This window comes from Glycine max, chromosome 20 (genome assembly GCF_000004515.6).
Source record: "Glycine max cultivar Williams 82 chromosome 20, Glycine_max_v4.0, whole genome shotgun sequence".
Taxonomy (NCBI): domain Eukaryota; kingdom Viridiplantae; phylum Streptophyta; class Magnoliopsida; order Fabales; family Fabaceae; genus Glycine; species Glycine max.
The window spans coordinates 37,246,975-37,268,407 of NC_038256.2; the positions used below are offsets into that span (position 1 = coordinate 37,246,975).

General features: G+C 33.5%; 5 protein-coding genes across 5 annotated transcripts; 4 read left to right on the forward strand and 1 right to left on the reverse strand.

The window, feature by feature from the left end:
• The first annotated feature begins 1,600 nt into the window (after positions 1–1,600).
• On the forward strand, positions 1,601–2,351 carry LOC100527537 (uncharacterized). The gene is made up of 3 exons (NM_001370838.1): positions 1,601–1,814; positions 1,897–1,937; positions 2,041–2,351. The coding sequence occupies exons 1-3, from the start codon at positions 1,742–1,744 to the stop codon at positions 2,158–2,160; spliced, it is 234 nt and encodes a 77-aa protein (NP_001357767.1). The 5' UTR covers positions 1,601–1,741; the 3' UTR covers positions 2,161–2,351.
• A 2,582-nt stretch (positions 2,352–4,933) lies between these two features.
• On the forward strand, positions 4,934–7,729 carry LOC100816279 (somatic embryogenesis receptor kinase 1-like). Its single transcript, NM_001254120.2, has 7 exons — positions 4,934–5,164; positions 5,463–5,595; positions 5,720–5,791; positions 6,270–6,413; positions 6,528–6,599; positions 6,688–6,759; positions 7,313–7,729. Exons 1-7 carry the CDS (start codon positions 5,086–5,088, stop codon positions 7,377–7,379), a joined length of 639 nt encoding a protein of 212 aa, NP_001241049.1. The 5' UTR covers positions 4,934–5,085; the 3' UTR covers positions 7,380–7,729.
• A 1,125-nt stretch (positions 7,730–8,854) lies between these two features.
• Positions 8,855–13,161, forward strand: LOC100816797 (PXMP2/4 family protein 4). Its single transcript, XM_003555935.5, has 4 exons — positions 8,855–9,445; positions 10,930–11,158; positions 12,543–12,667; positions 12,838–13,161. The coding sequence occupies exons 1-4, from the start codon at positions 9,125–9,127 to the stop codon at positions 12,913–12,915; spliced, it is 753 nt and encodes a 250-aa protein (XP_003555983.1). The 5' UTR covers positions 8,855–9,124; the 3' UTR covers positions 12,916–13,161.
• A 1,330-nt stretch (positions 13,162–14,491) lies between these two features.
• On the reverse strand, positions 14,492–16,784 carry LOC100817344 (uncharacterized). Its single transcript, XM_003555936.5, has 2 exons — positions 16,329–16,784; positions 14,492–16,091 (listed from the first exon to the last, which is right to left on the reverse strand). Exon 2 carries the CDS (start codon positions 15,959–15,961, stop codon positions 14,891–14,893), a length of 1,071 nt encoding a protein of 356 aa, XP_003555984.1. The 5' UTR covers positions 15,962–16,091; positions 16,329–16,784; the 3' UTR covers positions 14,492–14,890.
• Positions 16,785–18,829: 2,045 nt separating this feature from the next.
• On the forward strand, positions 18,830–19,983 carry LOC100817876 (40S ribosomal protein S29). Its single transcript, XM_003555937.5, has 3 exons — positions 18,830–18,991; positions 19,596–19,695; positions 19,815–19,983. Exons 1-3 carry the CDS (start codon positions 18,930–18,932, stop codon positions 19,821–19,823), a joined length of 171 nt encoding a protein of 56 aa, XP_003555985.1. The 5' UTR covers positions 18,830–18,929; the 3' UTR covers positions 19,824–19,983.
• The last annotated feature ends 1,450 nt before the right edge of the window (positions 19,984–21,433 follow it).

The following is a 21,433-nucleotide window of genomic DNA, read 5'->3' on the forward strand; positions in this document are numbered from 1 at the left end:
AATGAGTTATGATTCCCTCATCTTTCGTCCGACCTGAGATGTGCTTTACAAGTTATGATTGGTATATTGCATTAGTATAATTTTCATAATAATTATATTATTTTATAACTGATATATAATATATTGATTTCTATTAATTTACCTGTTAAAATATATCTATATATTATTAAGATGATTTATGTCAAATTTTGTCAAAACTAAATAATAATAAAATAATCAAATAATTCATATTTTAATATGTTTTGAAATATTTATATTACATCAATTTTAATCTATATAAATTAGGCAACAAACTATTTTAGATTAATAGGAAATTTTAAGTGTGTAATTGATGTAAAATGAACTTTAAAAATTATAAAATAATATAATAATTATTAAAATGATGTTGGTTTAATTTGATGTTTCTCGTCTATAAAACTAAGCAGTAAGGAAACATTTCTTTGGTCATAACATAATAGAGGTGTTTATGGGTATGGATCACTCACGAACCCAAATTGATTTAAATCAATCCGAACAATTTGGATTGAGTCATTTGTATATTTGGGTCAAAATTAAACTAATAAAAATCGTGTATGTAAGGGTTGGTTACACATTTAGATGTATAGATTCATTGATTCGATCCGTGAACCCATAATTAAAATATAAATTTTATTATATATATATATATATATATATATATATATATATATATATATATATATTAAAAACTAAAAAAAGTTGAAGCTCTCATCCGTGCCCAAGGTTGATTTAGATCTGTTAAGCAAAATGTTATTAACTTGCACGTTGAAATAAATGAAGTGCAAAAGATTGAATCAAATGTGTGATCTCTTATATCATTTTTTATATTTATATAAAAAATATTAATTATTTTTTGTGCTAACAGGTTGTGCTTAAATTTTTAGAATTGTTTGTTTTGACTTTAAATACGGTCAATATTGGAATTAGGATGCCAAGTGTTAGAACAACAAGTGTTGGGACGATAATATTGAAACTTCTTAAGTTACTTACAAGTACATTGTTATTTGTTTTATCTTTTTTCATATTTATTTTTTCTTTATGTCATGTTTATAATATTAATGGATCATATTTTGTTTATTAGTTTCAGCAAATTTGGTTTTAATAAAGCTTATTCAAGGAATAGATTATGAGAAATAATTATAATTCAGACTACTATAATAAATCTAGTTAAAGAATATTTTTGTTTTAATTTGTATTAATTTATTTTAAAATATTATATTGATAGTATTAAATAAATCAATTTTATTAATTTCAAACATTTGAAAATAATGTGTTAATTCTATTAATATTTAAATAAATCATGATATAAAATAATAATTCTAAGAGAAAAGAAAGATCAAATTAAAATGAATAACTTGATAATTTGAATCAAATCAAATCATTTATGAATAAATTGAATTAAATTAAATTAAAAAAATATAAAAACCAAATCAAATAATTAAATTTAATTAAATTAAATTCTAAATTTAACCAAAATTAACCCAAATCCACCCATCAACACTATAAAATATAAATAAGGTGCCTTGACAGACAAACCGCATTCATGATGTGTACTGTATTAAATTAATGGGGATGGTTCTAGAATGATAGGTGAGGTGGCACTGGAAGAAAGAAACGTCAATGATTTAAATTCTAGCTCGCCGTGTTGACAGGGAGAGAAGAAAGCTGCACAGTTAAGCTAGCTTCCATTCGGTTTGATCGTTCTCTCTGAACAACCCCAGCCATGGGAGGAGGAAATGGACAGAAGGCCAAGATGGCTCGTGAGAGAAACATGGAGAAAAATAAACCTGCCAAAGGTACTATAAATTCCTTCTCGTCTCATCTTTTCCTTTTCTTTTTCTCCGCAATCTCTCTCTTTTCATTTTTCTCACTTTTTAGGTAGCCAGTTAGAGGCCAACAAGAAGGCCATGAACATCCAGGTGCACTTCTGATTCTTAATTTGTTTTTCTTTTTTCTATTTACAATCATTCGGTTTACATAAGTTTTGACTTCGATCTCTTGCCTTGTTGGAAATGAGTGCAGTGCAAGGTGTGCATGCAGACATTCATATGTACCACATCGGAAGTTAAGTGTCGAGAACATGCTGAAGCCAAGCATCCCAAGGCTCATCTCTACACTTGCTTTCCGCATCTTAAAAACTGACTACTTATTATATTACATTGCAAAACCATAACTTGTACTTGTAGATGCACATTTCATTGTAAAACCACTCTATTTAATACTGATATATGAAACTATCTATCAAAAAGTCCTCAAATGTTACCTTCGGAAGTTGATTTGGGATTATGATTATGATTATGATTATGAATGAGTTTGATTCCCTTACCCCCCAACTGCCCTTGCAATCTTCTCAATTCTTTTTATTTTTCTCATTTTATTGCATCACACTATCAATGATGCAATCACTTTTTTTTTTTTTTTTACTATTTTGTTTTTCTTATCAATGATCACCAATCTCTTTCCATCATGAATTTGGTGGGGAGACTAGGAGGGACGGAGGGTAAGAAGGCTAAAAATGGAACAGGGAAAATATGGAGGTTCTTTCCACAGCTAGCTAGTACCAATGCAATTGCATAATTGGCTTATTAAAGTTAACTAACGTTGTTTAACTTGAGTTTTCCATTGAATTGAGTTGGAGTTCTTATATAAAACCTGTTGCATATAAAAGTAAGTACAAATAAGGCTGCTTAACAATATAAAAAAAAAAGATCAATATTTCCTAGCCAAGTTCATGACTAATTGCATACAACCAATTTAACCAAACTCTGACACTTTCTACAAGTGAACTATTCACAGATTTTTCCTCCATTTTCCCATAAACCACTTTAAGAAAGTTCATCAACTTCAAGTATAATAAATTGAATTATTAATATTATTCTTCAAAATAACGAATCTGGCCCTGAAATATCATACTAAAGTACAGTATAAGTTTGCAAGTTCCACCAACATTTAGCCCACAAGAGAGAAAGTTGGTACGTACATGTTCCTAAAGAAAGTTGATCAACCCAAAAGAGGAATGATCCAATCTTGCCCATGCAGACTGCCATTGATGCACAGCATCTTATGCGTTCATTCACAGTAAAAAAACAAAGTCCACAATTTTTATTTTTCATAAGGTGAGAAGAAGACATTAATCAGTAATCACGTTTATGACTATGTCCATAATTCCAGACATGTTAGTAGTTGGTGCTCCCATTCAGGTATGCAGTCAATACTGTTTCCTTTTGTAATCATGTAACAACTAACAAGTAACAACAATAAACAATAAGTACTCCTAACTCATAAGTAGAGTAACCAAGTTCCCGAAGATGGTGTGGGTGAAGTACCCCCCAAAACGAGCCGAGAACACTCTATCTCACCACTTACAACAGTACTAAACTCACAACCAAAGCGTGACTTTTCCACTCATCTCCAATTGAACCATAACAATTTGACCATGACTCACTCTTCCTTTTCCGACTGCTGCCAACTTAGTCCACTTTTTCTTCTCTTCTCTCTTCTTTAGTCCTAACTCTTCACCTTTTTTTCTTCTTCCTTCCTCTTTATAAAGTTTTGCTTTTTTTTTTCTTTTTTACTTTCTCCCACTCACCAAAAAATTTGCTCACAAAGGAGGAAGAATGACACCTTTCATTTCCCTCTCTTTGTTGCTTCTCCTTCCCAATTAACCCCTCCTACCCCTCTTAAACAACCCTGAAGTTAATTTAACACTAGGAGCTTCTGATTGTCTTTTTAATCGACCATCAATTTCATACTCAACCCAACCTTTTCTTTGGAAGTCACGACTCGAGGCTTCTCCCCAATTCTTGTGTAAAAGGAGAAGATTGGATTGACTATGGAATTGGTGGTCAATAAAAGAAGATAATCACAAGTTCTCTTGTGATAAAATTACCTAGGAAATTTCTGACTTCCCTTCCTAACCTGTGCCTGCCTACTCAATTGAAGTTGTTTCCAAACATGTACCTTTTGAAATTTTTTTAAGATTTATACCCAACTTTTTTATAGATGAAGAGTCTGGCAAGCTAAAGAAGAATGAGAAAGAGATAGCACCTCCTATTCTAGCGCGGACATTTTCAGCTCTCAAATCTAGAAAAGAAAAACTATTTTCTACATGTTTTGTTTAGCTTGTTCACTGAGTTGAAAATTGGTTAGTTAAAAATTAGTTAGATTGTTAGGCTCTCTAATGAGCTCTATAAATACAACCTAAATCCTGTCTCATTCTGTATCTTTTTTATATTGAATCAATGCAATATCTTACTTATATGAAACCCCTGTTATGATCTTTGAGATCTATGATGTGTGATCACATCAACTTATAGTCACTTAATCTCCTATCAAAATTATGATACAATCCAAAAGAATTTATGATTTTAAGTTTTGCAAGTTCCACGAAACATTTAAATGATAAAATAATTGGTACATGTTCCGAAAGAAAGAAAGTTGATTAAAAATAATAATAAAAAAATGAATAGTCCAATTTAGCCATTGCAGACTGCATTGATACACAACATCCTATGTGTTCATTCACGGTAAAAAAAGAGAAAAAAAAAAGATTCACAATTTTTATTTCAATTTAGTGGAGATGTTAGGTGAGAAGAAGACACTAATCAGTAATCACGTTTATGACTGTCCATAATTCCAGACATGTTAGTACTTAGTGCTCCCATTCAGGTATGCAGTCAATACTGTTTCCTTCTCAAGTAACCATGTAACAAGTAAAAAACAACAATAAGTGCTACTAACTCATAAGTAGATTAACCAAGTTCCCAAAGATGGTGTGGGTACCCCACAAAACGCGCTAAGAAGACTCTATCTCACTACTTACAACAGTACTAAATTCACAACCAATGCGTGACTTTTCCACTCATCTCCAATTTGAACCGTAATATAATAATAATTTGACCATGACTCACTCTTCTTTTTTCCAACCACTGCCAACTTGGTCCACTTTTCTTCTCTTCTCTCTTCTCTAGTCCTAACTCTTCACCTTCCTTCCTCTTTCTAAAGTTTTGCTTCTTTCTTTCTTACTTTCTCTCACTCACCAAATAGTTTTCTCACAAAGGAGGAAGAATGGCATCTTTCATTTCACTCTCTTTGTTGCTTCTCTTTCTCAATTACCCCTTCCTTTCCCTCTCAACCAACCCTGAAGGTATGTCCTACTGCTTCATTTCTCTGCCTTTCCCTTTGCTTTTCAATTGTGTATGGTCAATTTGGTTTCTCAAAATTCATAGCATCTGAGGAACTTACAATCGAAGCTCTTCTTAAGTATAGATCATATGTTGTTTTTGTTTCAATTGTTTGGTTTTCTTATTTTTGTTTTGGGAATGAAAATAATTAAATACATATTGTGTTTCAAAAATTAGCAATTTTCTTTGGCCTCTTCTTAGCTAGCAAACAGACTTTAGCCTGGCCTTAATAGTTTTGATTTGATCCAAATAATTGTGTAGGGAACGCTCTGCATGCTTTGAGAAGCAGGATTTCTGATCCCAACAATGTGTTGCAGAGTTGGGACCCAACACTGGTTAATCCCTGTACTTGGTTCCATGTTACTTGTGACTCCAACAATCATGTGATTCGCTTGTAAGGATCCCTTTGTTCTTTTCTTTTCTTTCTGTTAGTTTATTCTTCAGACTTTTTTTTAGTCTTTTTGTTTCAGTAATTGGGTTTGGGCTTTCTAATCTGTTGTGTAATCTTTGGATTTCAGAGACTTGGGCAACTCTAACGTTTCTGGAACTCTGGGCCCGGAACTTGGCCAGCTACAGCATCTGCAGTACTTGTATGATTTTTTTCCCTTGCCCTGAGAAGTTCAGATATGAGCTTCTTTGTTTTATCTGTTCTTTGATTTAAAAACATGTGCCTTCTGACATTATTCAAACAGTGAAATTGAACATGCTAGTTTTTGGATTTTATTTTGTACTTGTCACCGTTATTTTTTGTCCCGGGCTAGAGTTTGGAGAGTACCAAATTATGAACTATTCATACAACTTAAACCTATCTCACACATGTTTGGAGATTATTTATGAGGAAATAATCACTTATTTTTCTGAAGTTCTCTCTAGTATCTGATAAAAATCAAGCCATTATTTCTTTAAATTAAGCTGAACCAAACGCACACAGGAGCAAATAGATGCTATATTTGTGCCTAATAAAAAATGTATTTAATTTTTTTTTTGGAGGGGTGGGAGTGGGGGTGGGGGAGTTAGTTTTGCAAAAACATATTATCGATAAGAGATTCTGCAATTTCTTGGTTACAGGGAGCTCTACAGGAATGAGTTAACAGGGAAGATTCCTAAGGAACTTGGTAACTTGAAATCACTTATTAGCATGGATTTGTATGATAACAAGTTGGAGGGGAAGATTCCAAAGTCATTTGGAAAGTTGAAGTCACTTAAATTCCTGTAAGCATGTCTATGTTGTTTTGCCAAAATCTTTTATTTTGTTCTTGATTTTTATTCTTCAGTGATGTATAAATTGCTGCCTGTTTTACTAACCCATTTGCATTGATGAATTAGGCGGCTGAACAACAACAAGTTGACAGGATCCATCCCAAGAGAACTTACTCGTCTCACTAATCTCAAAATCTTGTGAGTTTTCTTTTCTTCTCATGTTCTATTCTTGTTCTTTTATTTAACTGATTGGTTTATCAACTAATTTTAAACCCCAATTTTGCAGTGATGTTTCCAATAATGATCTCTGTGGAACAATACCAGTTGAAGGCAACTTTGAATCTTTTCCAATGGAAAGGTATAACAACCGTTTTTTATTGTTATTCCATATTCTTAACAACTAATAGTGGCTTAACAGTTCAAACATGTTTTGACAAATATGCAAAACCTAGTCATTTACTTGCACCAAACATGTAAAAATGCCAATACCAAGACTCATAGTCGTGGTCGTTCTTCTGTTGGATACTTAAGAGTCATACCAGAAAATATCAAGGGCTTTCTCGCACTTCATTTGTGTAACTTTCATGAAGCAGTACCTAATTATGCATCCTAACAAGTAGCATTAATTTGGTAGAGTGTCTAGCTTATTCCTCTACTGGATAGATGACCACATTTGACATGCATGCATGAGATATAATTGATTTGAATGAAATATCCAAAAGATAAAATACACTAATATATTTGCAAACTGTCTTACTTGTTACTTGTTAGAATAGCCAGTAAGAAACTTGATTGATAATCAATATGGCAGCACAAAATCTTCACATGTTAAATTTGAAGCAGGAGCAATTTAGATTTCAACATGTTGCTATTGTTATATTTACGATATATTTCTCCTACTCTTGTTTCAGTTTTGAAAACAACAGGTTTAGTGGTCCCGAGCTGAAAGGACTTGTTCCATATGATTTTGGATGCTGAAGAAAGATAGAAATCGCATTATTATCATCTAAACAGACTACAATGAAGAGGCTTAGTTTACGTAGGGAGGGAGTATCACAAAGGGAAAAGCTGGTGTTATTTTCACATCAATATTTCCTCACCATTTTTACACTTTTCTTAATTAAAAAAAAAGAAAAGAAAAGGAAGTGTGAATTGAAATCTATGTTTTTCATATTTTATTATAAAAAGGAAGCTATGTAAGAATGCTCTCAAAACAATTGTATGTAAATAACATTATTGATGTAACCCGAATATGAATCTAAAAATGTCAGATTTGCATGTCTATTTATATAATAACATGATTGTACCGCCTCTCTTTGATTGTTTGTAGCATGGCATAGTTTTGTAGTAAGATATAAGTGAAACTAAAATATCCATCTCTCTCACATCATTACAAGTAAATAATATAATTATATTTTTTCTTAAAAAAATATATCAAAATAAAATTTAATGTTTTGCGTAGAATATTATATATTTTGTTTTTTTTTACTTCAATCTTTTACATTAACATTGTTAAATTATTATATTTAGGATAATTATTTTTAGTTGAATGAGATATGGTTATAAAAGACATGCAATAGTGTGATAGCATGTAAAATAAATAAATAAGAATGAGATAATATGTGTTTTTATTTTAACTTAACTGTATACACATGTAATATTGCACAAAAATTAACGTGACCGGTGCAACAGCACAAAAATTAATGAGATAAAAAAATGATAAAAATTATAAAAAAAAACCATAAAAAGTTTTAAAGGAATAAAAACTTAGTTTGCCCTTAAAAAACAATGTATTTCTCTCTCGGAATAATATCATAAATTTTTATGGTACTAGCATAGAAAAACATAATTCTTTTTGGTATTAGCAAAAAGTTTTTTTATGATATTTATATTTAAAAAATCGAGTAATGAGAAATATATCGTGCATGGGGAGGGGCTTTACTGCCAATTGCAAAATCTTGTTTTTCAACTTTGGCGACCATATTGTTCAAAATCAAAGATGAAATCAGGTAAAACACTTGAGGACAACGCGTTAGGTTGAACATATACGTGGCACAAAAAGAAAGTTGGGTGTTAGAAATGTGGCACAAAAATAGCATGCATCCTTGGCCCCATTTCCTTAATAATTAACAATTTATTTACGTAAGACCTACGTTAATTTATTGTTAGTTCTAATGAAACTTGGTTTTACATGTGTTATGTTTTTAATCATATTATTGGTGTTGAATGTTGATTGTAAAACTTAATCAAATTTCAAAATACAATTTCAATTAAAAAAGATTATTTTCAATTGCTAGTTATAATTAAATAATTAAATATTACTAAACACGCAAATAATTAATTAAATATTACTGAACTCGTAAATGAATTAGTGTGAGATTATTTTATCTTAATAAATCGTTTTGGGTTTGTGTCCTATATTATGAGAGAATTAAAAAGTAATTAAACCCTTAATTACAAGGTTCACAGACTCACGAGGTTGAAGAAGCTGGGTATGTTTATGTTTACATTTGCTTAGAGCTGAACAAGTTGGGGTGTTTAAAGCCGCAAAATTAACCCTTTTTCTCTTTCTCTTTTTCCTTTCCACACTCTAGAAAATTCCCATGAACTGGGAAGTGTTGAGAATTGATCACTTGAAATAAAGGTTCATACATTTTCTGGTTGCTGAAGGCTTCTCCAAAACCCCAAACCCCAGAGAGAGAGAGAGAGAGAGAGAAAGAAAAATGAGCAGTGCTTTTCTAATGAACCCTGCCATGATTCAGAGGCAGTTGATGTTGGTGAACCGTGTCATTCATCCCATCAAAACGCCTTCTTTTCTCTCCAACAAAATCCACTCTAGACCTTCTTTTCATTTCCTGATGAGGAAACCCAGACAATATGTAATCTCTTCATCTTTTTCTTCTTCTTCTTCTTCATCTACTGCAACTTCCATTTCCAAGGTTGGCTTTGTGAGTTGGTATTTGGGGATGATCAAGTCGTGGCCAATTTTGACAAAAAGTGTTACTTCTTCCCTTATTTACATCGCTGCTGATTTATCCTCTCAGGTACCCCTAGTGTTTTTTTAAGCCAGTCTCTTTTGTAATTGTTTTTTTTTTCTTTGGCCTCTGAGATTTTGTTATGTGAAGATTGGTAACTGATAAAAGAAAAAGGAAAATGCTTTAGGTTTATGTTGAAAAGGAAACTGTTTTCAGTTGAGGCCATGGTTGTTGATTTTTTGCGTTACATTTCTTGTTAAACCTGTAGGGTTTAATATGCGACTTCTGGTATTGCCTTGTCTAATGCTGTTGTAAATTCGAATTGACTAAACTGTGGTCTGTAGATTAGATTGTCATTATAATATGGAACTTTGCAACTCCTTAGCTGTGAAACCATGATTCCGAGAGTTCTTGGTTCTCCTTGCCCTTTCTTCTTCTGCTTACAGTTACGATTGTTTCATTAGTTGGACTTGGACATGATATGTGGAATGAAAGTTATGGAACTGGGAAATTATAAAACTGTCGTCATCTGGTGAGAAGTAATAGCATGAATTGTGGAGATGCATTTAAAGAGACCTCGAAAGAAATTGTTTTTATTCTATTTGGTCATTGTGTGTTAATCTGTCTCTCCATGATTTTCATTGTTGCTCTAGTACACACGTGGTTGGGTTTGTCACTCTGCCAAGGGATGTTTTAGATGTATGCTAACTTTTAGCAGTTCAAATGCTTCTTCTTCTTTTTTTCTCTCTCTCTCTTGAAACGCTAAAATCATTGTTTGAAATTTCCTGTTGTCCAATATTTAATTTGTAGTTATTAATACCAACAGGGTTTGGGTCTAATGGATGGGGCTAGTCCCCCTCAAAGTGATGAGTTACGGTTCAAATCCCTACTAAAAGAGATACCCACATTTAGTGATTGACCATGACTTAAGTAAGATTGCCTCATGGAGGATACTTGAGAGAAACCAGAAATAAAAAGTTGTAGTCTCCAATTGTCTAATTGATATTTCTTTTGGACACATAGATAGTTAATTGTTATCCTAAAGAGATGCCAGTGTGCACCTCTTTAATATTTGGTGAATACTTGAATGAATAAGTTCTTTTTGTTTTCTCATTCACCTAGCAGTGCATTGGATGTAGAGAACCTTGTCTTTTGTTTTCTCTTGATAGATAGATCCTTGGTCGTGGCCTTGTTCCCACTTACTTTGTATTCTATCACATCATTCACTTTCATGTAAAGTTTGTTGATTTTCCATGTTTACTCTAGCTTGGGCCATCTTTCAACATACTGCACAATCACTATGGATCATCTGTACATATTTTGCTTCTAGGGATTTTGCTGGGCTAGAATTTACAAGTTATATAAGCTACTGGAGTGACTTACCAAACATACTCTTATATTGGTTCACATTCTTGTGCAGACATGATGCTTTTTTTATTCTATTGAATAGATATTGTCAACTCATTCAGTGGCTTCACTTGGTTTATACTGTGTACTTAATGTTCATTTTGTTGTCAGACATACTCATGGTATTTATTTTGTTATTTGTTCAGACTATTGTGCGAGAATCATCAGAACCTTTTGATTTTGTAAGGACTTCACGCATGGCAGGATATGGGATTGTCATTTTAGGACCATCGCTGCATTTCTGGTTCAATTTTGTGTCAAAGCTTTTCCCAAGGAGGGATCTTTTTTCTACATTGAAGAAAATGGTCATGGGTCAGACACTTTATGGACCTGCCATGACTGTTATTTTCTTCTCCTTGAATGCACGTTTGCAGGGTATGTTCAATTCTCTTAGCATAATATTTATCATGCTTCTATTTGCTTGGCCATGTATTTCAAATTATCATGCTAACAAGTCTGGCTTACAACACAAAAAAGGCTAAAGATTAAGGATGCTAATAATTCTTTAATTAATGATGTCATTTTAAAACCAAAAAAATTGAACCAGGCAACTTGAGTAATCTCTGGGCTTTATTAGTATGTTCTCTTTTTTTGAATCCTGAAGTTCTTACTGCCATCTCTAAAACACTATAAAATACACCTGTTATTGCAAGTTTACAATGTGACTGCATTTTTATGGGCCCTGTGACTTATTTCTTTTTAAATGTTCAATGTTATGAAATTTTGGACTTCCTTCAAAAGGCTGGCTTTCAAGATGCAGGGAAAATGCCTTGTACATGCATCTTGATTAATGTTATGTTGCAAAGTGTCCATGTGGTGTTATTGAATTGCACTTTACCTTGCAGATTTTTTTCTAACATGTATTTTGTGTATATCAATGTTTCCAATTTTATGCAACAGTTGTTTGTCTGTGTTTGTGTATTAAGCATTTAGTATGAAAAAGTCTCTACTTAAGTGAGAGGGGACCAATGGAAAGGAAACAAGGAGATGGGGGAGTTATTACTCATTTCCCCTTGTTTGGATGTTAAAGTGAGAGAAGTAGGGAATAAGAGTCATTCTCTGTATTTTACTCCTTAATTTGACCAGGAAATAGGGTAAACACTTCTCTCTTGTACTCCATCCCTTCCCCTCCAAACGAAGGTTTTGAGCCACTTATCTTTTCCCTTTCTTTTTCTTATCCTCATATCCGATCACTCATACATGGCATAACTGAAGAAGGGAAGAGAAGTTTGACAAATAAGGTGGGAGTGGGAGTGAAGTGGATTGTTGATATCCGGATATTGTTGTGTCTACAACTTTTTTTTTTTGTCTATATTGGATTAGCATGTGTTGCACTTTACCATAGTGTTTGGTTGGAGAGGAGGGAAGAGGAGAGATCTTCTTAAGAATAGCTTGTTTGGTTCAACGTTTGGCAGGGAAGGGGAAGTGAAGGGGCTAAAATCCCTCCCCTCGCTATTTACTCCCTTCCAATATTTGAGGATTTGGGTGGACGGAAAAATACTTAAATCACTTAAATTGTGTTGACTAAATTATCTTTAATTTGAATGCTTGAATTTTATGGCTTTATTTGTCTACAATAAGTGTATAATAATAAATTATTTTATTTCCCATATCCTGACCTTTCTTAGAACCAAACAATATGTATGAGTCCAAAATTTATGAAAAAAATAAAGTAGTGTATCAAGAGTCAAGACCATTTCACATTTTATTTTCTGATTAATTCTTTATGATGTGCTAAACAGTTTCTTTTGGTTGCCAGGTGAAACCGGCTCAGAGATTGCTGCACGCTTAAAACGCGATTTGCTTCCTACGATGTTAAGTGGAATTATGTACTGGCCTATATGTGATTTTATAACATTTAGGTTCATTCCTGTCCATTTACAGGTACTAGTTTATTTCTTGTCTTTCTTGTCTCTTCAGCATGCATGCTATGAAAATTAAGTTCGGATCGTGCATGAGATGATTAACATGTGCTGCAATAAACAGCCCAAAAAGATTTTCATTCTACTTTTTGTTGTTGACTCATGATTTTCTGCATTGTTTCATTTTGGCAGCCATTAGTCAGCAATTCATTTTCGTACTTGTGGACCGTTTATATAACCTATATGGCAAGCCTAGAGAAAGCAACTTGATCACTCAGTATCAGCAATGCCAATTTTTGTTTCATGATTGAGATTGGAAGCAAGCTGTGGGATAGAGTCAAAACTTTTGGGTGTCTCCAGGGAGTTCTGATCTCACGTTGTCCATGGCTATGCTACTGACCAGGACACTCAGTTTTATCCATTTTTTTAACCTGTATTCCTCTTTATTTGCTTTTGTAATGTAATCCTTTTATATGTATGGAACCAATTTGTAAAAGCTATGTTTATTTTTGTTAATTGAAGACCTTTTCTTTTTCACGAAATGCATTTTTGAATCATTCTTGCGAGAAGGAGTTCCTTCTCGAGTAACACTGCATTCTTACAAATACCATTCTCGTATTTTTTTTTTTGTACGATAACATACTCGTAATTATTGAACTAGAAAGTACCAATGAAAAAAAAATCAGTTGATACTTTTTTTAACCAGAAAGGACTTTACTTAAAGGACTGAGCCTAGTATTAAGAGTATCATTATATATAAAAAAAAATAGTTAAAAGACTAATGCCTACAACATCCATAACTATAATGATTCTTTCATAAAAACATAAAGGGAAAATTATTTATTTTTCTAAAACAATAGAGCATAATAATTATGAAAATTTAATGAGTTGTTCTAATAAGTTAGGAAATATTTTGAAACTGCCACATTGAACTAAATTAAATTGCATGTTATGAAACAATCAATCTTATTTCTATTCTCTTCATCCTATTTCTATCCAACCAAATAGGGTGCTATTGTTGAGCTGTGCAACACTTGTGCTGTGGCAGGTTTTTCTTTTTCTTTTTGCTAATATTGTTAGCATCACTTTATTATGTGTAACACTTGTTAGACCTAATGGAGTTGCGCACCCCACATGATATACTGGTTTCATCAACAAAGCCAATGTCGTTTCATTACTCAATAGTAAAGCTTAATCTAGTTTTAAAGGATTATTAATGATATCTGTTGCAAAGCATCCAACACCTTTTTGAAACCAACAAACAAGTTTTGATGTGAACCAAGATATCTCTCAACCGAAAGCTAATCCCTCAAGGTACTGAGATCGATTTAAAGGATTGATCTGTCCCAATAAATATTTTTCCATATGCAAGAGTCAAGGATCGAACTGATAACCACATGCTTAAATAACAAGATTATCTATCAATTATGACACACTATGTTGGTAAAGCCATCAAGCAAGTTAACCCCGAGAAAAATTATCTCTGAATCAGAAATAGAATTGCCTGGCATGGAAGGTAGATACCATAAGACTAACATGAATCAACAACATTGTCCAGAAAATCCTCTGATATGGCTTAGTTTGGTGGAATAATGATGAAGCACTACCGTTGTAGACTTCAGTGTGAAACACGAGCAGCAAAAAAGATGCAAAAAATAAACAGTCAGTAATATACAATATCTTGAACTTGCTCATACCTTTAGCCCTTTGATTCATTGTCTTATTTATTTGAAATTAACCATGAGAATTAAGAGTATGGAGTAAGGACAGTTGTCGCAGTAGTCGAAGATCAAGTCCAAAACCTGTTGTCAAATACAGTTGACCGGCCACAGTTGAGATTTAGAACTTGGAATTCAACATTGTTATATTTCATTGAAAATTTGTTGAACTAAAACAAGCACAGCAGAAAAGAAATAAAGATAGAAACAAGAAGAACTGGATACTATCGAAGAATGGTGACCCTCATGAAAGTATGAAACAATGAACTTAATCCTATCTAGAGGTTCACATGTTTTTTTTATTAACATGACTCACTCCCTGGCAATCATCAATCTTTATATGTAAAATGCTATAGTTTATTCTGTTTTGGTAAATTGTGCAGCTTCAGGAAAAGAGAAACCCAAATTTATGTCAGCTGAAGTAAACGCTTCAACATTCCTAGCTTACAACAATCGCAGATGACTAACTCCTGCCTTTTGATCTCATCTACCGGTAAATTTCTGATCTACAGCTAACAAAGGGGGCTTCACTCTTCAGAGGCACGTATGCAAATCTTCTCTAGTTGTATGGGCCAATCTGGTCCAAGAACTTGTGGATTTAACTCCATTGCAAGACGAAAATCTAAAACAGATGCACTGGCAGATCTTGTTGCTGTCTGCATACATCTTCCAGGTAGCAATACATTTGAACTGGTTACCAACTGTCTGTTTTGCTGTCTTAGATGCTCATTTCCAAATCTTGATCCAGCTAAATCCATAAAGGACTCAATCAACCTCTTCAGATACGAATCCAGTGCATTATTCAATAGATTTACACAATCCACTGTTGCAGTTAAACCCTCCTTCTCCAACTTTTGCTCCAAACAATTCCTCAAAGATCTAGTGTCAGGGAGATATCCATTGCTGTGACAGGTCTCTGGATAATCTTTGCTACATAATGATACATTAGAATGAAGTCTACGACCACGACCAAAATTCATGGATACACCGAGAGGAGCTGTAACTGGGCTCCTACTTTGAATGCTGGGGCTTCCAGCCATCTGTTCAACCTCTTCTCCCTCTTCAACAGAAATCGGAGGTCTACTGCCAAGGGAATTCAGTTCTGTTGCACTCTGCTGCTCCAGTGTCTTATATACCAATTCTTCAGACGCAAGACCAAAATGAGGCTTGCCCAGCGGCCCAAAAGCATTATGGCGTCCCTTGAACCTACAGTCTCGAGCAGCCAAAGAGCTGATCCTCCGCATGGAAGGAGGAAATGCTTCCCCAAACAGCGATTGAGCAGAGCCTCTCTGCGACCCATTTGAATCTTTTACACTGGTGGCACTCCCAACTCTTGCAGAGCCTCTCACAGGTGGGACTTTAGCCAGACAAGCATTCTTCAAAATTGCTCTAATGAGTCGATTGTGAAGAGGGATATTTTCCCTCCCAATTATCACAGTGCAAATCCTGTCAAACTCTGACTTGCTTATCTTTGAACTCAATAATCTTCGAAGCTGATCAAAGTACTTGTCAGCTCTTTGATGACCAACCTTCCTAACAATCAGAGCTTTCAGCTCCAATGTGTCAATTCGAGAAAAGCTGTGTTTGGATATTGTCATTTTGCCCAAGAACCTTCTCACAATCACTGAGCAAAACTACAAAATCATAATCTCATTTGCTCCAGCAGACCCCCTATATGATCCAAAGCAAAAGCTCCCTCTAACCCTAGTTTCCAAACAATGTCTCCATCTGTAATTCATTAAGTTTTCAATCAGAAACCATAATCGAATTCAACCATTCACTGATTAGAAATACCAAATCAGGGGACAATTGCTGAGAAAGACAGGGCACGCGATTGGGGGAAATTGTAAAACGAACAAATTTGAGAAATATAAGCACGATTATCAGAGAAGAAAGAAAACCCCTTGCAAGATTTTGAAGAAAGTTGGGAAATTCAATGAAGTTAGGGGAAATAAAGATTCGTACCGAAATGGGTCGCCGGAGGTGGGGAATTGACTATGAATGATGCTTCGGCGTGTCGCAATTGCTATTCAGGTGTGTGTTTCTTCTGATCGCGGTGGTTTAGATGAGATGAGAGAGACCAAACCCTAACACAAATGGATTATTGAAAAGTCTTGTGCTTTTCCAGCACCCTGTTCCCAACCGGCGCTCTTTTGTTGTTAAGTTTGTCGTTCGTTCCCTTTCCAAGCTGCAAAATTAAGCTAAATTAAAAAAAATATATAAAAATAGAATACATGTAAGAAGAAGAAAATACAATTCCCTTTTTTTTTTTTAATCTCAGAAATTTTAGGTTTCGTGGGTCTTAAAATTTAACCAAGTCAAGAATGCCTAAAAGACAATGCTTATAAAAAATATTTATAAATTATCTATTAATCAAGTCTCCAAATTAGTAGTAGGATTTGAACCCAAATGACTTTTGCTAAACCAGCATTCGCCCAGCTTAGCATATAACTATGTATGTTAGATATGATCTTGGATTTAATCATTGAGGTTATATATTTGAGAGCATCTTTCGAAAAAAATTTACATTCAAATGAATCTTAATATCTTGAGTAATTAATTTTTGACTAGAAAAATACTTTAGGTTGAAAATAAAGATAACATTCATGTGTATATGAATGTATTTTTTTTATCAACAAAGAAATAATACTCTGTGATAAAAAAAAATATGACTTTCATTTAATACATGAATTAGTTTTTGACAAAAAAACTTTAGGTTGAAAAAAAAATAACATTCACTCCTTACATGAATGCACAAGAATTTAATAGTCATAGTAAAATATTTTTCATACCATCATTTAATCATAATTTGTTTGTTAATATGATTTTTAAAATAATTATCATAAAAGTCAACAAATTCACATATATGATCAGTTGTAATTGGATGATAATGTAAAACTATTTGTGAATAATCCTTTTTCTCAAGAAGTAATATCTTATTCCCTAAATGCATGAATTAGTTTTTGATCAAAAATGACTTTAGGTTGAAAAAAATATATATGATAGCTAGCATTTACTTGACATCACTTAATACATAAATTGGTTTTTGACCAAGAAATATAGGAGTTTAAGCGTTCAATCCGCGAACATGCATAACCTATAAACTCAATTATTTCTTTAGCTCATTTGATTGTCTTATTATTAAATGATCTATGGTGGATGTATTTAACATGCTTTCTCCATTGTTGTTTTTTACTTATATTGAAATATGAAAGGAGTAAGATTGTTCCAACCTTAAAGGTCATTCTAGAACAATATTTATTCTAAATTATAAAATTCTAACATGACTTTAAGTTTTTCCAAAAAATTGATTGCATCTCATCTTGATATTACAACTTCTGTTTTGTGTCTTTCAAAATGAGAACATTCGTAATTTTATGGCATCATCACCTAATCCATAAATATGAATGGTGTCGCATATTTTTAAGAAATTAGCAATATGAAAATTTGGATCCCTCACATAATTTTTTCTAAATCGGTTTTAAATATGTATTTTTAAAATTTCAATTCATATTCTCAAATATATATATATATATATATATATATATATATATTATGACTAAATATTTTTATTATCTATATTTATAAATGTTCATGTAATTTATAAAATACTCATTAACAATATTTTTTTTCCATATCAATTCTTTGAACTTGGTTTTCGTTAAGTATTTTAAAAACATTTTTAATTAAATTTAAAGAGCTCGAAATCGAAATAATATTTTGAGAGAGTGTGAATTCAAAGGCCCAGTCCAGGGAGTGATAAGACCATCAAAAGCAGCAAGGGGACTAGGTGCACCCAGCAACATTGCTGGTGCACCCAGCAATTAGATGAATGGGCAAAATTGCCCTTGCGTTAAAAAAAATAATTTCTTCTTCCGGAAGAAGGTTCTTCCGAAAATATTCCGGAAGAGGTTCTTTCGAAAATCTTCCGGAAGAACCTTCTTCCGGAAGAACAATTTGTGTTCTACCGGAAGAACTTTTTTCCGGAAGCTTTCCGGAAGAACAAATTGTTGTTCTTCCGGAAGAAGGTTCTTCCGGATAGTTTCCAGAAGAAGGTTCTTCCGGTAGAACAATTTATTCTTCTGGAAGAAGGTTCTTCCGGATGAACAATTTGTTCTACCGAAAGAACCTTCTTCCAGTAGCTTCTTCGGAAGAAGGTTCTTCCAGTAGAACAAATTGTTCATCCGAAAGAACCTTCTTCCGGAGAAGTTACCGGAAGAACTTCTTTCGATAACTTCTCCAGAAGAATGTTCTTCTGATAGAATAAATTATTCTATCGGAAGAATCTTCTTTCGAAAGAAGGAATTATTTTTTTAATACAAGGGCAATTTTGCCCATTCACCTAATTGCTGGGTGCACCAGCAATGTTGCTGGGTGCACCTAGCATGTCCCAGCGGCAAGATGGGAGTTGGGCTAAGGTTTAGCCCAATTGAGATTTGACTTCAAGAAAACCCTAATTTGAGTATTTGTCTATAAATTGGTATCGGCAGAGAGGGCGACGAGGGTTATTGGACACATTCTTCAGCGACTGCGTTTTTGGATCGGAACCTCTTCTGCGGCGTAGCAATGGGACACTCCAACGTTTGGAACTCTCACCCAAAAAACTACGGTCCTGGTTCTCGCACTTGGTATGTCACTCTTTCACTCCCATCGTTAAGTCATTTGCTTTTTATTCTCAATGTTTTCTTTGATCCCTAATGTAATAACCCTAACTAGTTGCTTTTAATGTTTTATGTTCTATTTGATTTCTCTTGTTTTTGATTGTGTAATCATGTTGGGTAGGTTCGAGGAGTCATGTTAACATTAGCATGTGTTTTTGATATTTTTAATTTAGATTAGATTACATATTTGCTGCCGTTATTTTAACATCATATGTTTGGTTGCACCATATAACTTGAGGGATAACTTTATAGCTTATGAGTAGGTGGATTTGGCTGACTATATCAAAAGCCTACCCTTTTGATTTTACGGTGTCTATAAATTTGGTGTAGTTTAAGTTCTCATTGTTATTGATTGAAAAATGTATTGGTTTGATCCATGTATACTGATCCAACCCAGTGTGAATTGTTTTGGATGTTGTTGTTGTTGCTTGAATATTAGATTTTAGGTTTGTTTATAGTTGTTGGGTGAATTTGGTGTATGCTTTGTTACATTTACCCTTTCGTAGTTCTATTGTTTTGATGGCCTTGCTAATTGTGATTGTTGGTTTCTTGTTCTCCCTTTCTCTTGCAGCCGTGTGTGTGGGAATCCACATGGACTGATCAGGAAGTATGGCCTTATGTGCTGCAGGCAGTGCTTCCGTAGCAATGCCAAGGAAATTGGCTTCATCAAGGTACACACTTGGATGTGCTATTTTTAATTTTATTCTTCTTACTAATTTAATGTGAATTTACCTGTATCAATCTATTGTCGTGCCATGAGTTCTTATTACATTTTTTGCTGTTGTTGTAGTATCGCTAAAAGAGCAGTTGTCAACTACGGACCAATATTGTGTTCTGGCACTAGGATGTTTTGAGGATGTTATGTTTGAAGAAACTTGAGACTTTCTTTTTTCATCTAATTAATTATCAGACGTAATTTGTGGTACTAAGAATACTTTTATATAAATTGTTTTGAACCATATTGACTTCCCGTCTGATCCTTTAACAATTCTGCAGTGCATGCGTATCATACAGGTACATGCTTGTGCAATCTTGCATTCGCAACCCTTTGTCATTTTTTTCTGGGCATTTTAGTTGAATTTACGGCTCAAAACAAAATTTTGGCCTACGGCAAAAGCTTTTTTGATCTTGTTATTGCAATGGTCAACATTTGAATTTGGAAGCCATGAAAGTTATATAGTAGGTTTCTAGTTCCGTAATAAAATTCGTAAGCTACTGTATTTAGTGTATAAAGTCGTTGTAGGACGTCTAATCAACTGATACGTAGTTTTTGGTAAACGATGAGTGATAAATACTGAAATAATAGGCGGAGAAAGTTATTGTCATAATTCCATGCTTTCTTGGAATATATCTCGAAGAAATAAGTTAAAAAAAAACTGAGAAATAGCATTAATTTTTATTTTTGCAAGTAGTCTTTGGATTTTTTCTCTCAATGGAGAAATCAAAAGAAGAAATTCAACTAGCTGCTAAACTACAACGATACATTCTGCTTCGATGTATTCCCTGGACCTTGTACAAATACCAACTATCTATTGGGTCAAGGTGCATGTACAAATAGGAACTCACTTGTTTTGTGATTTTGAAGGAACGTTATTTGGACAACGGGGTAGGGGCATCCCCCCATCTTGAAATTTAGTCATTTTTTTAAAGTTGAAACTCGTATTTATTAACTAATTCCGAACAGCTGAATAAAATTTGTATGTGCCTGCCCAACTCAAAAAATTTATATAAAGGGTGTTTCAATTGGATAAGGGCAGAAGCAGTTGCTAACCATGGTTGTAAAGTGGATAAATACTTGATACTGAGCCCGTTGCCGTGGTTTTAATGTACGTGTCGACCCACAGACATCCAGTCAGCCAGAGAGAATGAAAGCACATAAACGCTTAAGTTACCTGCATTATAAGTTGTACCAACTACTAAATGTGGAGCTCTAATTTCCTTCCTCTTGAAGGCAACTTAGCATCTTAACTTTTTTCTTTAATAATTCTTTTCATGCATGAATATGAATCCCTCACCTGCCATTCCTCCAATATTTTTATCATTTCTGGATTTGGACCTTATCCATCACCATAATAACTTTTACTGCCCACCCAACGAAGATAATGAAGAGTTGTTTTCTTAATGTTACCAAGCATCACTGCATTGTAACTAAAATAAATAGAATAGGGCTTAGGTTTAACGAATCTCCATTTGGGTAAATAGGTTGTAACTTGAAGTATGCAAATTATGTTATGTTACATTATTAAATTTCAATAAGATATATTTGTAAACAACTTCGGATTTTGATGGAAAACTGCAACTTTAAAAAATTGCAAGGGATAAGGATCCGTTAAAGTAGACTGATCCTAAATAAAAGAGTGACTGCTAGCTGTATTTTTTTTATTGGTAAGATGCTGTTAAAAAGATAGT

Bases quoted from the DNA above. Each gene is read 5' to 3' on its own strand.
- LOC100527537 (NM_001370838.1), top strand. From the start codon at position 1,742: ATGGGAGGAGGAAATGGACAGAAGGCCAAGATGGCTCGTGAGAGAAAC. The intron at 1,815-1,896 runs GTACTATAAATT...CTCACTTTTTAG, and splicing joins GAAAAATAAACCTGCCAAAG to GTAGCCAGTTAGAGGCCAAC. The intron at 1,938-2,040 runs GTGCACTTCTGA...AAATGAGTGCAG, and splicing joins AGAAGGCCATGAACATCCAG to TGCAAGGTGTGCATGCAGAC.
- LOC100816279 (NM_001254120.2), top strand. From the start codon at position 5,086: ATGGCATCTTTCATTTCACTCTCTTTGTTGCTTCTCTTTCTCAATTAC. The intron at 5,792-6,269 runs GTATGATTTTTT...TCTTGGTTACAG, and splicing joins CTACAGCATCTGCAGTACTT to GGAGCTCTACAGGAATGAGT. The intron at 6,760-7,312 runs GTATAACAACCG...CTCTTGTTTCAG, and splicing joins GAATCTTTTCCAATGGAAAG to TTTTGAAAACAACAGGTTTA.
- LOC100816797 (XM_003555935.5), top strand. From the start codon at position 9,125: ATGAGCAGTGCTTTTCTAATGAACCCTGCCATGATTCAGAGGCAGTTG. The intron at 9,446-10,929 runs GTACCCCTAGTG...TTATTTGTTCAG, and splicing joins CTGCTGATTTATCCTCTCAG to ACTATTGTGCGAGAATCATC. The intron at 12,668-12,837 runs GTACTAGTTTAT...TCATTTTGGCAG, and splicing joins TCATTCCTGTCCATTTACAG to CCATTAGTCAGCAATTCATT.
- LOC100817344 (XM_003555936.5), bottom strand. From the start codon at position 15,961: ATGACAATATCCAAACACAGCTTTTCTCGAATTGACACATTGGAGCTG.
- LOC100817876 (XM_003555937.5), top strand. From the start codon at position 18,930: ATGGGACACTCCAACGTTTGGAACTCTCACCCAAAAAACTACGGTCCT. The intron at 18,992-19,595 runs GTATGTCACTCT...TTTCTCTTGCAG, and splicing joins GGTCCTGGTTCTCGCACTTG to CCGTGTGTGTGGGAATCCAC.